The sequence below is a fragment of the Canis lupus genome, chromosome 3, assembly GCF_003254725.2.
Source record: "Canis lupus dingo isolate Sandy chromosome 3, ASM325472v2, whole genome shotgun sequence".
Taxonomy (NCBI): Eukaryota; Metazoa; Chordata; class Mammalia; order Carnivora; family Canidae; genus Canis; species Canis lupus.
In genome coordinates, this window is record NC_064245.1 from 54,142,075 (window position 1) to 54,157,520 (window position 15,446).

Here is a 15,446-nt window from a genome sequence, read left to right on the forward strand (position 1 = left end):
TCATGGTGAAAAATATGGGGGGTAACCCTAAACAATTCAGTGGGGGAAAGTAGCAGTTCACCTATAATTCTAGCATCGAAAAGCATCGTGATGTGTCTACCAATCTTTCTGTATATGCAGTTTTATTATTTTAAAAATTTAGTGTGTGTGCAGTGCTTCTGATTCAGTTTTGATATCCTACTTTCTTCACTTCTCATTATTTCATGAGCATTTTCTTGTAGTTTCTAAAAATTAACTTTAATAGTTGTATAAGGTGCCACAATATGTATATTTTAACCATTCCTTCCATAGTTTATGCTATCCTTCCCTATTCTAAGGGTTGTTAAGTCTTAATCTACATTTTTAAAATAAATTTTTATTTGAATTTCTTAATTTGACTTTAAAATTAACCTGAAATTGATTTGAGTAGATAGTATAGCATTAGTTTCCAGCTCAATTTTTGGTTAATTAAGTAGGTAATTTCCCTCAATCTCATTTGTGGAATATTTAACTCTTAGATATTAGTTTGTGATTCTTTCTTATATACTAATTTTACCATGGAAATTCTCTCTGTGGAAAAGGCAGCCCCTCCCTATGGTCTGTGAAGCACCCCTTCCCTCTGCCCACCACGAGGTCCGGAGGCACACCGAAGCCTATTTTAGTTCCTATGTATACCCATCATAATCCATTAATCTGATTTTATTGATTCTTACAACAGAATAACCTTGTTTTAATGACTGTAGTTTACTTTCTGGCAGACCAATCCTCTTAGGCTTCTTTTAAAATTTTTCTTTGCTATTTTCTCTTGTTTATTCCTGTAGGGAAACTTTATTTAAAAAAATTTTTTGTAGGGAAATTTAAAAATCATTGTTTGAAATTCCTTAAACTTTTAGATATCACTGTTTTGTTTTGTTTACCTTGTACTTTTATATTTACCACTTTATTTTTTACTTTTTTTAAAGATTTTATTCATTCATTCAAGAGAGACACAGAGAGAGAGAGAGAGGTGGAGGGAGAGGCAGGCTCCATGCAGGGAGCCCAACGTGGGACTCAATCCCGGGTCTCCAAGATCAGGCCCTGGGCTGAAGGCGGCGCTAAACCGCTGAGCCACCTGGGCTGCCCTATTTACCACTTTAAAAAATCACATTTAAAAAAAAGTGGTAAGCTATTTTTAATAAGATCATACACCTGTTAAATCTTTTCATGGAAAACTGAAGTCCGATTTGTATTTGGAGTGATATTTTAGTAAAACTTGCTAGATATATGTTTTAAACAGTTTTATGGAGGCATAATATATATACATATTATATATGTATATATTATATATATACCATAACATTCACCTCTTTCAAATGTGCAATTTAATGTACACAATTTAGAGTTATTCAGGCATTACCAAAATCTAGTTTTTGAACATTTCCATCACCCTAGAAAGATCCGTGTTCCTTTTTGCAGTTCATCCTTATTCCCACCCCAGACCCAGACAACCACTAATGTGCTGTCTCTATATCACTGGTGTTCTGGTTAGGATTAGAGTAAGTATAAGAATTAATTTGGAAAAACCCATATCTTAATATTTAGCTTTCTTGTCTGACAGCATGGTATTCATTTCCATTATTTAATCATTCTTTCATATCTCTTTTTAAGTTCTTGTTGTTTTTTTATATGGGCCCAGCACGTCTCTTTTTAGGGTCCAGTACTTGAAGTATCTCTGCCTCTGGGACATGATGCCACTGCTCTTCGACTCTGTCTTGATTTCCTTTCCTGGAAATAATGGATGTCTCCAGCAGTTTAAATTAGGCTTCCATATTGGCTATGGATAAGGAGCAGATGTTGGGGTTGTTGAGAATATCCAGACACCCTCCTCCCCTCTTAAGCCCAGAAATGTTGTGCAGACAGCTCTATCCCTGGGCAGAAGTGATCTTCCCTGAAGGTACTTAATGAGTGGGGAACTGGCCATCAGTGCCCTCAAATGCTGCTTTTTAGTGCCCTAGGCCAAGATCTTCTCTGAGACTGGCTCAGATCTTTGGAGCTAAGGTACAGCTGTGGGGACATGGTGGAATGCTCCATCCACCCACATCCTTGCGGGGAACAGTGTACACATGAGAGAGCTCCGCTGAATGCCTTGAGACCTCTGAGTGTCTCTTCTTGGGAAAACCTATAAGTCTTGAGGATGATCATCCTGCAGTTTGGTAACTCCACTCCCAAATAAGGGATCTTCTGTTTTCAGAGAACACATGAATACAAGCATTTTCTGAGAGCTGTTGAAGGGAAGAGGGCTTGAGGAGAGACATGATCCTTAGGGAATTATCTAGTGAATCTAGGAGATTAGACTTAAACCAAACCCTAAGTACAGAGAGGGTGTGGTGAATGTTTGCTGCTGTAGGTTTCCAGGGAAAGAGAGTAGAGTGGTCCATAGTTGCTAGGGTAGGGATCTGGGAAGTGGCCAGACTGGCTGGTAGCATGTACAGGATTCATTACTGGAAATATCATAGTAGAAAAACATCAAATAGAAATTATTATTGTTGTTGTTTTAACATAGAAAAATGCCCATAATATCCCCAGTTTGAAAAATAGGTGGTAGAGAGGAAGGAAGACATTCTGGGAAGGTCACGGAGCATGAAGCAAAAGTAAGGTGTTGGGCTAGACGAGGAATGCAAACCTATCTGTCCTAGTCTTAATGCCCAGATGCTCTTAAAGCTTCTTAACACTTTTTCTTCTCTTCCATATCTTGTGCTCTGCTTTGGTTTGTTTAGCATTAACTGTAACATCATCCAGGCTTGGGGGTGAGACAGAAAGGGGGGAGAACTAACATTTATTGAATATAAGCTTCCAGTAGTTCTAGGTTAGGTTGTTCAGACCAACTTCCTATAGAGGACAACTAGTAAAGGACAAGGTGAAGAGTTATTGGTCCAGAATATGGAAGGAGATGGAAATCCAGAATGGTGAGCCCAGTATTTGGCATAACTTTTATCCTGTGTCTATTTGCTACTCCAGAAGAGGAGAATGAGGGACTCAGCAGTGTTTTAGATAGACTTGTGGGACTAGGGAACAAAGATTGGAGTCTATGGTCTAAGAGTAGTAGCCCTGGTAAACCCCTGATCTTCAGGTTGGGATCCTGAAGAAGTTGTGAGCCAGAAGCAAAGTACCCTGGGACTGAGGCTTATCTTGAGTTGCCCGGATGACTAAGAAATATCTCAGTCCCTGAAGTTAGGTTAAGGTGATTCAAGATACTTGGTGCCCCAAGCACCTGGAAGAAGCAAAAATCATCTGGAGGATGATAACATGACTTTAACCTTCAAATAATTTTTAAAAAGCATTTCAAATATAATATTTGGCATTCAAGTGAAGATAAGAAGCGCTCTGAGAGGAAAACATGAAAAGGAAGTAACAAAACAGCAGACAATACAAATGTGTCCTTAGGGGTTCCACCTTTTGGAATTATCAGACATGGAGCATGAAAACTAAACTTTCCTGTATGCAAAGAAAGTAAAAAGATTGAAAATTTCAGAGAAGTGGAAACTATAGAAAGTGAGATAGACTTAAAAATCAACCAACTGGAACTCTAGAACTGAAAAATACAATAGGCAGTATGAAGCTAGTTGTTATGGTTATAACATTTTCAGTTCTGGATAAGATGGGACAAAACCACTCACCCTATATCTCTCATTGAATGCAGCTAAAAACTTGGGCAAAATGCATGGTGTAGCTATTTGATGACTTTGATAAGCAAATAGTAGGCAGACTGGGGAAGAAGACCAGACTTCAAAGTACCCCAGAACCAGCAGTGTTTACCAGTTTGTTTGTTTTTTAGATCTAATATTCTATTGGGCTGGTCTTAATGTAATCAGAAATTCAGAAGTAAGCATTGGCTTTACTTCAGAAGAAGTCTTCTACTCTACATCAGACTTGAGGACAAGGAAAGGAATCTTCTGGTGTTGGCAGCAATGTCCACAGGTGTCAAACTTTGAGGATGGGGAATCTTTCCCTCCATTCAGAGAAGTTGTGGTCCCCAAGAGGGTAGGAGGAATTCCTGTTCCTTTTAAAATTTTCTCTCTTTTGGGTCTCTTCCTTGGCTTAGGACACAGGTTCATGTGTGAAAGTATGTTACAGAGTATGAAACCCCAGCTATCTGGGCAGAGGACTGAAGAAGGGAGTCCTATGAACCCAGAAAGTACAGGGGAGATCATGGAGAAGGAACATTTGAGAAAGTGACTTCCTAAGCTATTTATAAATTCCTGGGCTTGTTTTGAAGCTATTCATGCATGCATGGATCTGGTTCTGCACAGTGTATCAAAAACTTTGAGAATGGAACTAAAAGACCATCCTCTAGGTCCCAGACTGGCCCGTGGGCGCATATACACTGGACAGATCTGAATAGCACTGCAAAGTCTTTGAAAAGTGATCTCATGATATTCAAAAGGTCTAGATACAATAAAAATTACCTAACATGTGAAAAATCAGGAAATCTCAACTTGTATGGGAAAATAGTTAAAGATGTTGGAATTATCTGGCTTAAAATCAGATACTATAAAAATGTGAGAAAATGTAAGGGTAAGGGTGTCTGAGTGGCTCAGTAATTTGAGTGTCTGCATTTGGTTCAGGTCATGATCTCCAGGTCCTGTGATCAAACTCTGCCTCAGGCTTCCTGCTCTATGGGGGGGGGGGGTCTGCTCTCCTCCCTCTGCCCCTCCATGTTCACTCTCTCTGTCTCTCAAATAAATAAACAAAATCTTTTTTTAAATGTAAGGGTAAACACTCTGGAAATAAATGGAAACATAGAAAGTCTCTGCAAAGAAATGCAAAATATAAAGAATTAAATTTTAATTTCAGAACTGAAAAATGCAATAATTGAAATAAAAACACTTCCTGGCTAGGCACAATAGCAGAATGAAGGTGACAGGAAAATGTCAGTAAACTTAAAGATAGATCAATAGAAATTATTCAATCAGAATAAGGGAAAATAAAAACTTAGGAAAAATAAATAAACAGAGCTTCAGGGACCTGTGGTATAGAATCAAAATATCTAATGTTTGTGTCATTGGAGACCCAGAAGTAGAGAAGAGTATGATGCAGAAAACAATATATAAATAAATAATGGCTGAAAACTTCTCAAAATTGGCAAAAGACACAAACCTACAGACAAGAAATTCAGCAATCCCAAATAAGATATGGCTGCAGAATTCCATGCCAAAAAACAATAATCAAATTGCTGAGAACTAAAGACAACACAAAATTCTTGAAAATAGTCAGTGACAATACATTTAGGAGAGCAATGATTCAAATGACTGCAGATTTCTCATTCAAAACAATGGAGGTCAAAAGGAAGTGGAATAATAGACATGCTAACAGAAAAGATCTTTCAATCTATAAGTCTACATTCAGCAAAAATGTCTTTCAGTATTGAAGGTGAAGTAAAGACATTACCAGATAAAGGAAAACTCAGGATAAATCACTGGCAGACCTGTTCTGAAAGAATTGCTAAACTACATTTTTTCTATAGAAGGGAAATGATACCAGAAGGGAACTTGTATCATCAGGAATGAAGGAAGAACTACAGAGATGGTAAATATCTTGGTAAACATGCAACATAAAGGAGAGAGGATAAAGAGACCTATATGGTGGTAAAATTACTATGTTTCAGTTGAAGAGGTAAAATATTGACTCCAAATAGACTGCAGGAAGTTAAGTATATATAGTAAGCCCTCAAGCAACAATTAAAGTACTATACAAAGAAATATAATAAAAATCACAATATATAGATTAAAATGGAATACTAAAAATGTTCAAATAAACTAAAAGAAGATAGGAAAGGGGAAACAGAGGAAGGAAAAAACAGGAAACAAATAGAAAACAAATAATAAAATAATTGATCTAAATGCAAACATATAAATAATTATATTAAATATAAATGGTCTGGACACACAAGAGATTGTGAGTGTGGGGATGGGGATGCCTGGGTGGCTCAGCATTTGAGCGTCTGCCTTCAGCTGGGGTCCCGATCCCAGATCTAGGGATCGAGTCCCACATTGAGCTCCCTGAGAGGAACCCACTTCTCCTTTTGCCTATGTCTCTACTTCTCTCTCTGTGTCTCTCATGAATAAATAAATAAAATCTTTAAAAAAAAAGAGATTATGATAATGAGTCAAAAACCATTCTTAACTCTATGCTTTTTACAAGAAATTGATTTCAACTATGATATTATAGGTAGGTCAAAAGTAAAGTGATAGAAAATATACACTATACAAATGCTAATCAATTGAAAACTGGAGCGACCATATTAATTTCAGACAATGTAGACTCCAGGGCAAAGAAAATTACCAGGGCAAAATTGTGAATTATATAATAAGAAAAGGATCCACTTAAGAAAACATAATAAAAAAATGTGTTTGCCTCTAACAACGAGCTTCAAAATAGATGAAGAACTGGAAGGAGAAACAGACAAATCAGCCATTATAGCTGGACACTTTGACATTCTTTCAGTAACATCTTGAGCTAATAGACTGAAAATCAGTAAGAATAAGAATAGAAAAGAGCTGAACAGCATTATCAACCAACTGGGCCTAACACATGCATAGGATACTCCATGTAACAACCCCAGAATACTTGTTCTTTTCAAGTGCGTGTAAAACATTCACCAAAAGAGATCATATCTTAGGTCATAAACAAATTTTAACAAACATAAAATAATTGAAATTACACGAAGTATGTTTTCTGACCAAAATGGACTTAAGCTACAAATTCATGAAAAAATATAATAGGAAAGTCTCCAAACAGTTTAAAATATTTATAATACTCTCTGATAGGTCAAAGAGGAAAGTCTTAAGGGCAGTTGGAAAATATTTTTAACTAAATGAAAATTAAAATACAACACATCAAAATTTTGGATCCTGATAAATATTTTGAAGAAAAGTTATAGCATTAAAATATTTATATTAAAAAAAAGAAAGGTCTGAAGTCCATAATCTAAGCTCCCATGTTGAGAAACCAGAAAAGGAAAGAGCAAAATAAATCCAAAACAAGGAGTAGGAAGGACATAATAATGAAAAGAGCAGAAAACAATGACATTGAGAACAGAAAAACTATGGAGAACACAAATTAAATTGAAATCTGGTTATTTGAAAAAAGAAATCAGTAATATTGATTAACCCCTAGCAAGACTCAATGAGACAAGGAAAAAATGAGACAAGGCACAAATGACTAGCATTAAGGATGAAAGAAGGGCTTAATCATGTTGATCATTTCACGGTATACATAGGTATATCAAAACATCATAATTTTTGTCAATTATACCTCAAGAAAGATTTTTAGAGGTGCCTGGGTAGCTCAGTCGGATGTCTGACTCTTGGTTTTGGCTCAGTTCATGATCTCCTGGGTCATGGAATCAAGCCCTGTGGCTCGCTCTGCACTCAATGGGGGTCTGCTTGAAGATTCTTCCCCCATGTCCCTCCCTCCTACTTGTGCTTTCTCTCTTAATCCTCTGAAACAAACAAATAAATATTTTATTTTTATTTATTTATTAAAATATTTTATTTGTCCAGGAGAGACACAGAAAGGGAGAGGCAGAGATATAGGCAGAGGGAGAAGCAGGATCCCTGTAAGGAGCCCGAAGTGGGACTCGATACTCGGACCCCGGGATCATGACGCTCAACCACTGAATCACCCAGGTGTCCCAATAAATAAATCTTTTAAAAAAGATTTTTTAAAAAAAGGAATGAAAGATAATATCACTAGAGACTCTGCAAGTATTAAAAGGGTAATAAAGGACCATCATGAAAAACTATGCATTTAGTTCAACAACTTAGATGAAATAGGCCAATTCTTTAAAAACTACAAAGTACCAAACTCTTGCAAACAATGAGATAAATTGAATAATCCTATAGTTGTTACAGAAATAAAATTTGTAGTTAAAAATCATCCAGAAAGGAAATATTTCTGGCCAGATAGTTTTATTGACAATTCTACCAAACATTTAAAGATGATAGAGCCTCCGTATCAGCCCTGGGTCTGGGTTTCAGAGGAAGGAGATTCCAGGTCCTAGGCACTGTCCTCACCATTCCTGTTAAACTCCTGGTTTTGTCCCCTGGTTTCCCAAAGCAACACTCCAGGACCATGTCCCATCTTGAGAGTTAGAAGCCATAGTACTTGTCAGTCAGTAGTTGATTCCTGGAATCTATGTGCTCAGGCCTGTGCAGGATGCAAAGGTGAATCAGACTGTGTTCTTAGTCTCTGAGAATTTATGAGGAAGACAGTAAGACAGGATGGAAAATTAAATATATTGCTGTTCTTTGTGGTGAAAAAGCTTACTCCGGGAAAAAAAGAAAGAAAAAGAAAGAAAGAAAAAAAGAAAGAAAAGAAGAAAGGAAAGGAAAGGAAAGGAAAGGAAAGGAAAGGAAAGGAAAGGAAAGGAAAGGAAAGGAAAGGGAAGGAGGAAGGAAGGAAGGAAGGAAGGAAGGAAGGAAGGAAGGAAGGAAGGAAGGAAGGAAGAAAGAAAGAAAGAAAGAAAGAAAGAAAGAAAGAAAGAAAGAAAGAAAGAAAGAGCTCACACCGAACCAGCAGGGTTCACCCCTGCTCACACCATGGTTATTTTAAAGAAATACTTGGCCGTCCTCATATCTCCACACAGTTCCTGATGTAGACATACACACACACCAGAGTGTTTAGAGAGGTCAGCCTTTGCAGAAGTGTATGGAAAGTACTCAATTGATCATTCACCATGTAGTTACCTAGTACCACCTTTAACCCTGGATCTGTGTTAGGTCCACCTCTTTGGAGGAGAAGAGTTTACACATTAGGAGGTGCCACATGCATGAGACAAATAACTACCACACAGAATGAGTGTTTACCAATACAGGTAGTTACATTTGCTGTGGGTGCATAGGGTAGGAAGCCACTAATGTTTTTGGGTGGGGGGTGAAGGAGACTCAGAACTTTTCCAAGAAGAGAAGAAAACATGGGTGAGGTCCTCAAAGATGAGAAGGAGTCTTTCAGTTGACCAAGGAGAAGGCTGAGACTGTCCAGCAGAGAGAAAATAACAGAGTAGTAATAAAATAACATAGTGGTCACTATAGTAACTTAGTGGGGGTGGACAGAGGAACCCAAGAGGTGAACCTGGAAAGAGAGACCTGGGACCCTTGTTGAAGGATGGGCTTTGTTGATCACACAAGATTTAAGTTACTTATTTTCACTTTAAATTGAAAATTTTTGGTATATGTCATGTACACCTGGTATAAAATTTAAAAAGTAGAAAAGATATATGGAGAATATTGTCTTCCTCAACTGCACCCTCCTCCCGAACCCAATTTCTCCTCCTGAAATCAGTTGCCAGAACTAGTTTCTTGGGCATACTTCCAAAGCTAGTTTCCCTTTGTTTGGAAATATGTGTGTGTCTGTATATTTGCTACACAAAGGTTGCATGTTATACTTTCTATCCACACGTTGCTTTCCTATTTGGATATTTATTTTATTTATTTGGAATATGGATGTACTGTAATTCACTGGATCAATTCTGTGTTGATAGAATTTGGGTAATTTCTAGTCTTTTGCTGTTATAAACTGTGCTGCAGTGAATATCCTTGTATGTAAGTCCATTTACACATGGAAATATATTTAGAGGACAAATTCCTCGTATTGGAACTATTAGGTCAAAGAGTATAAGTGTTTTTAATTTTATTAAATTACGCCAAACTGCCGTCCATAGAAGCTGTGCTGACAACCTGTTTCCCCATACTCTGGCCAGCAGTGTTCTTAAATTTTTTGCTCTTTGAGGCTTGGGCTTTTAGGCTTTATCCTGTAAATGATGATAAGCCCTGGAGAGGTAGTTAAGCAGGGGAGTGTCACAATTGGATTTGTATTTCAGTAAGATCACTTGGGCTGCAGTGAGGGTAAGTGTCACGCAGAGGCAAAGGCTGGAGTCATGGATGCCAGTTGGGAGGCTTTACAGCAGTCCAGGCAAGACAGAATTGTTGGCAGCCTGGTTTAGACAGTTGGCAGTGGAAATAGAGAAGGGAATAGATATTGAGACACTGAGGAAGTAGGTTTGATAGGACTCAGGGACTGATTGGGCTTGGGGTTGGGGGAGAGAAGATACCTTTAATCAAAGGCTCTAGGGGCGCCTGGCTGACTCAGTCAGTAGAGCGTGTGACTCTTGATCTCTGGGTTGTAAGTTTGAGCTGCACGTTGGGTGTTGAGATGACTTAAAAATAACATCTTAAAAAAGGCAAAAAAATCTCTGTTCTTATGAGTCTTGTGCAAAATCAGCATTTTCCTTGTCGACTTATAGATTTCACGCCCATGTTAATGCTTCCTAATCCTAGAGTACCAGGAGTTAACAGAAGTGTTCTATTATATTTTTAATTGTTGTTTGTTGGCTCCAAGGGGTTTTTGTCTGTTAGAGTATCTTACTGGTTGTCAGAGATGTTGGAGAAGCATTTTTACTAAATTCTTTGACCAGTCAGGCTTTTATTTGATGGCTTCTGAGCATCACCACACTTTTATTTTTCCCATATTTGAATAAATGGCATCATTCATTTAAAACTCCATATTCAGTAACTTTAAATTCTGTACTTAATTAAAATGTAGCTTAATTATATATATTTTAAGGTCTTTCTTTATATGATGTGTTTCCTTTGGTTTTGTGTGTGGTTCTTCTGATAACTGGAAATATTTGTATGTGGTAATTTATAATATATGTTTATGTTTCATATGATACCATTAAGTATTTCCTCTGTTCAATGTCTTAATTTTTTATGATGAGCTATGATACAGTGTTTCCACTACCCCTTTCCCCCTGTCATTTTCTATCTCATATTAGCTCCATATTTTATTTCTAGGTGATAATCTCTGTGTAGTTCAATATCCTGTATTTCTATTACCTGGTTTTTCAGTTTTGAGTAAATCTTTGATTCCTGGCTTGCATAGGTGATACAGTCAAGGAATTTAGACCACTTGCCACCTTCTACCTCCTTCCCCTTTTGTATGAGTTGTATCATTTCTGCCTGGTCAGTACATAGGACACTGACATTTTTGCTCTGCTACCCTAAACCCCTTTGATTCTAGTCTTCTTTTAAAAAATATTGTATTTATTTATTCATGAGAGATACAGAGAGAGAGAGGCAGGGACACAGGCAGAGGGAGAAGCAGGCTCCATGCAGGGAGCCCGATGCAGAACTCGATCCCAGGACTCCAGGATCACGCCCTGAGTCGAAGGCAGATGCCCAACCGCTGAGCCACCTAGGCATCTCATGATTCTAGTCTTGATTATATAATTAATACATATTTAATGCTTGGCATGAATTTTGCTGTGGTTTCCCTAATCATCTTTTTGGTTGACCATAGTATGTTCTCCAGTAGTTTCCTCAAGCAGGGCTCATGGGAATGATATTCCCTAAGTTATTGTAAGTTCAGAAACAGTGTTCCTAGTTTAGAGATTTTCAGGAAGTTTCTTTTTCTTTTTTAAATTTATTCATGACAGACAGAGAGAGAGGCAGAGACACAAGGAGAGGAAGAAGCAGGCTCCCTGCGGGGAGCCTGATGCAGGACTCTATCCCGGGACCCCAGGATCACAATTTGAGCTGAAGGCAGACACTCAACCACTTAGCCACCCAGGTGCCCCCAGGAAGTTTCTTCAGTAGCATATGCTTGCTAGTGTTTTCTGAGATATGCTGCCCATGGGCTGATGCACTCTCCTCTGCCTGCATCTGCTGGATGTCCACCTTAAATGTCTTCAGTGTGATTTCCACCTGACTCTCCATGATCCCATAGCTCTTGTAAGATGTTGACTTGGGTCATCACACTGGGATGAATCCTGCATCTACAGTAACTGTGTTTGGCGGCCGTGTTCTGACACCTGCCAAGCTGTTTCACTGTTTTTCTCTTCCCCATAGCTTTTAATCCTGAGCAGCTCCCCAGGGCTCAGCTATCTGCTTGTGACAGCCTGTTTGTTTTTTCTTTTACTTTTTTTTTTTTTTGAGACTGTAGGTTTTCTGTGCCTCCAGTTTCATTCATAATGAAGTTTGCCTTTTTTTATTCTTGTTTACTTTGTTGGTTTTGTTTATGTTCAGGAGAAAAAGAGGCAGCTTGCTATCTTGTGCCACTGTGTTTAGACTGGAAGTCCTTTTCATTATGTTTGATTGGGTGGCATCTAGTGTAACAGCAGAGAGCCTAGGATTTGAAGCTAGACACACGTGGCTTCTGAGCTAACCTATACCACTTACTGTGTGACAGTGGATGATCACATTTCTCTTTTGACCACATCAGTGTGTTCTTATCTTTAAGATTACTTAAAAATTTTTTAAAAAATATTTTTGTTTTAACATAATCTCTACACCCAATGGGGGACTTGAAGTCACAACCCCAAGATCAAGAGTTGCACACTCTACTGGCTGTGCCAGCCAGGTGCCCTGGTATTCTTATCTCTAAAATGCAGAGAATGCTCACAACTATTTCATATTGTGAGGTTTAAGTGAGGCAGTGTATGTATGATAAATAGGGGCCTAGCATAGAGCTTCGCAAATTAATGTGTATTCAAAAGGGTGACAGTGTAATGTTTCATTGATTTTTCCAGCACAGGTGGAATTACTAATTACTTTAACCTTCTCCATTTGGATGGGAAAACATTACTACCACTCACTCAATGTTAATGGTGGATGCTATCATGGAGGCCATTTTCAGGAGGCTCTTTGGCTCTCTCCCATTTCACCCATAATTCTATCTGGTGGTAGTTAGAGCCATAAAAAAGGGGGGAGGGAACAGATCTATTGCTCAGAAGCCCTGGAGAGAGGACACCTTCCTCTAAATGGCAGGGGTAAAGGGTGGGATGACACATGAGCAGAATCTTTCAGGAAAGGTAGGTTTTCTTCAGGGAGAGGTGAGAGGGCTAGAGCTAGACCTGGATTCTGGATGTTCCTTCATCTAGACTGTGGGACCAGGGATTGGGATGGGTGGGCTTGGGATTTTGTCACATGTCCTTTGCCTCCCAACCCCTGGCAGGCCTGGAAAACCTGGTGGCAGGATTCCCGTCAGGGCACTTCTGCATGAGGTCAGAGGCGCCTGGGATGCCAGGTTGAAAGAGATCCTAAGGTACATGTAGCCAAGTTCTTGCTTTTGTTCATATGTTCTCAGGTCCTGGAATCCCAGGCAACCCTGGCTTCTACTGTGTTGGCCAGCAACAGTGCTGATACGGTCTCTGCTGGATGCAGCAACTCCAGAGGCCAGGGTGTCATTGAGCCCATGGACACAGACACCCAGGAAGATCGGAGGACATCTGCTGACCAGAAACCTGGAGGCAACAAGAATACAGAGGCAGATGGGAAGACGCAGGTGGATAGGAGGACCCAGGGAGGCAGGACACAAACAACACAGAGGACACAGGTGGATAGGAAGACACAGGTGGACATTGTGCCCAAAGAAAGTGAGAGTCCAGCATCAGCTAGGAGTCCCCAGGAGAATGTGGTGGCACAGGGAAGGGCAGTGACACAGGCAGAAAGGACACAGACAGATGAGAGGATGCAGGAAGATGGAAGGATCCAGGAGGACAGAGGGACACGGTCAGAGGGGAGCATAGCCACAAAAGGTCAGTCAGAGAAGGGATCCATGGCCAGCCTCAGCCCACAGTCCAGAGTCCCTGAACGGCTACCTGCAGAGGGTCCTCAGTCTCCTCAGACTATTGAGTGTTTTGAGCAGACCTCAGAAGGGTCCTCTGTCCCAGAAGAATCTGGTTTTGTGCTCACATCTGAGGAGGCAGCAGCGCCAGTTCCCGGGAGCCCTCTGACAGCTATGCTGGATGCCCCGGCTGGTGGCCCCACACCCCCGGGACCCCAGCCTCCCCGTCGTGGTTCAGGGCAGCAGGGAGGGGCAAGATCCCGAGGGTCTGAGTGGTCCGGTCTGGTCGAGAACAAGCCAGAGGATGGCCTGATCCCATGCCCCAAGGAGGAGCAGCTGGGGGCAGTGCTGTCCATGGATCTGGGTGGCTGTCCCCCAGCCAGCTGGAGCCCCGAGGGGCCCATCCTGCCCTTGCCCCCTGGGCCGGGCCTGCCCAAGAGCTCCAGGGAGGCACTGCCCAGCTCTCCGCCCTCTCAGCACATGAGTGCTGCCACTTTCCTGCCCTCTGGGGACCAGGCCGTTCTGAGGTCAGTGCCCCCACCGCACCTGGGGCCAGGGACCCCTACCCAGAGTCACCTATCAGCAACCACAGCAGGTGATGGTGAGGGGGCCTGCGCCCAGGGCCCGGATGTGGAGGGGAGACCCCCAGGCCCCCGGAGCTGTGACCCTGGCCTCATAGACTCCCTGAAGAACTACCTGCTTCTGCTGCTGAAGCTCTCCAGCACAGAGACAGGGGGTGGAGGGGCAGAGTCCCAGGAGCGAGCTGCCCCAGGGGCCCCGGGGCCCTCACCCACCTTGGTCCCCAATGTGGAAGTGGCTGGTCTGAGTCCCCGGACATCCCGGCGCATCCTGGAGCGTGTGGAGAACAACCATCTGGTGCAGAGTGCACAGAGCCTCCTGCTGAGCCCCTGCACTTCCCGCCGCCTCACCGGCCTCCTGGATCGTGAGGTGCAGGCTGGCCGCCAGGCCCTGGCTGCAGCCCGGGGCCCTGGGCCCTGCACCCTCACCGTCCCTGCCATTGTGGTGGGCGAAGAGGAGGGCTCTGGGCTGGCCTCGGGAGGATCCAGTGAGGGTGAGGCTGAGGCTGAGGCGTCCCCCGAGGGGCCTGGGTTCCCAGGGATATCCCAGGAGGGCAGTGTGGGTGGGCCACTGGGGGAGGCAGGTGGACAGACAGCCTCTGGTCAGGGACCAGTCTCGGCAGACAGGAGGGCCCAGGACTCCTTCCAACAGGAGGAGGCCCCGGGGGAGGCTCTGATAGGCCTGCCAGCAGCAACCCCTGAGGAGCTAGCTCTGGGAGCCCGGAGGAAGAGATTTCTACCCAAGGTCAGAGCAGCGGGCGACGGGGAGGCGGCCAAGGCTGAAGAAAGGGAGAGCCCCACTGTCTCCCCTCGGGGGCCCAGGAAGGGCCTTGCACCCGGGTCCCCGGGGACTCCTGGGCGGGAGAAACGCTCCCCGACTCAGGGCAGAAAGGCAGGGATGCTGGAGGTGCCCCGGGCGGAGGAGGAACCGGCAGCAGGAGACCTGGGCTCAAGTCCCAAGGCCGGCAGTGTGGACGCAGAGCTGGCCGCAGATGAGGGCAAGCAGGACACTCCCGCCAAACCCAGGAAAGCCAAAGACTTGCTAAAAGGTGAGCCACAGGGAAGGCGGGGAGGGCAGGGAGGGCTTCCCAGGAGAGGGCTGCCTGGAAGAGCACCTCCTGCAGGCATTCCTGTGTGAGGATCCCACGGACTGTGGCATCAGAGGGCCTGGTCCCCTTCTGGGCTCTGCCTCTGGGGGTTGGGAATAGTACACCCGTGTACCAGTGAGAGTGAAGTGGAACGGAGGACATCAGGCCCTTAGTGCGGCGCTGGCTTCCATAGTGTCCC

The 15,446-nt window shown here is 42.3% G+C and overlaps 1 protein-coding gene across 1 annotated transcript in view; it reads left to right on the forward strand.

The window, feature by feature from the left end:
* Positions 1 to 15,446, forward strand: part of ALPK3 (alpha kinase 3) — a 54,316-nt gene that overhangs the window by 23,502 nt on the left and 15,368 nt on the right. The window contains exon 6 of the mRNA XM_035714367.2: positions 13,102 to 15,208. Coding sequence (XP_035570260.2) covers positions 13,102 to 15,208 — 2,107 coding nt within the window. The remainder of the gene's footprint in view (positions 1 to 13,101; positions 15,209 to 15,446) is intronic.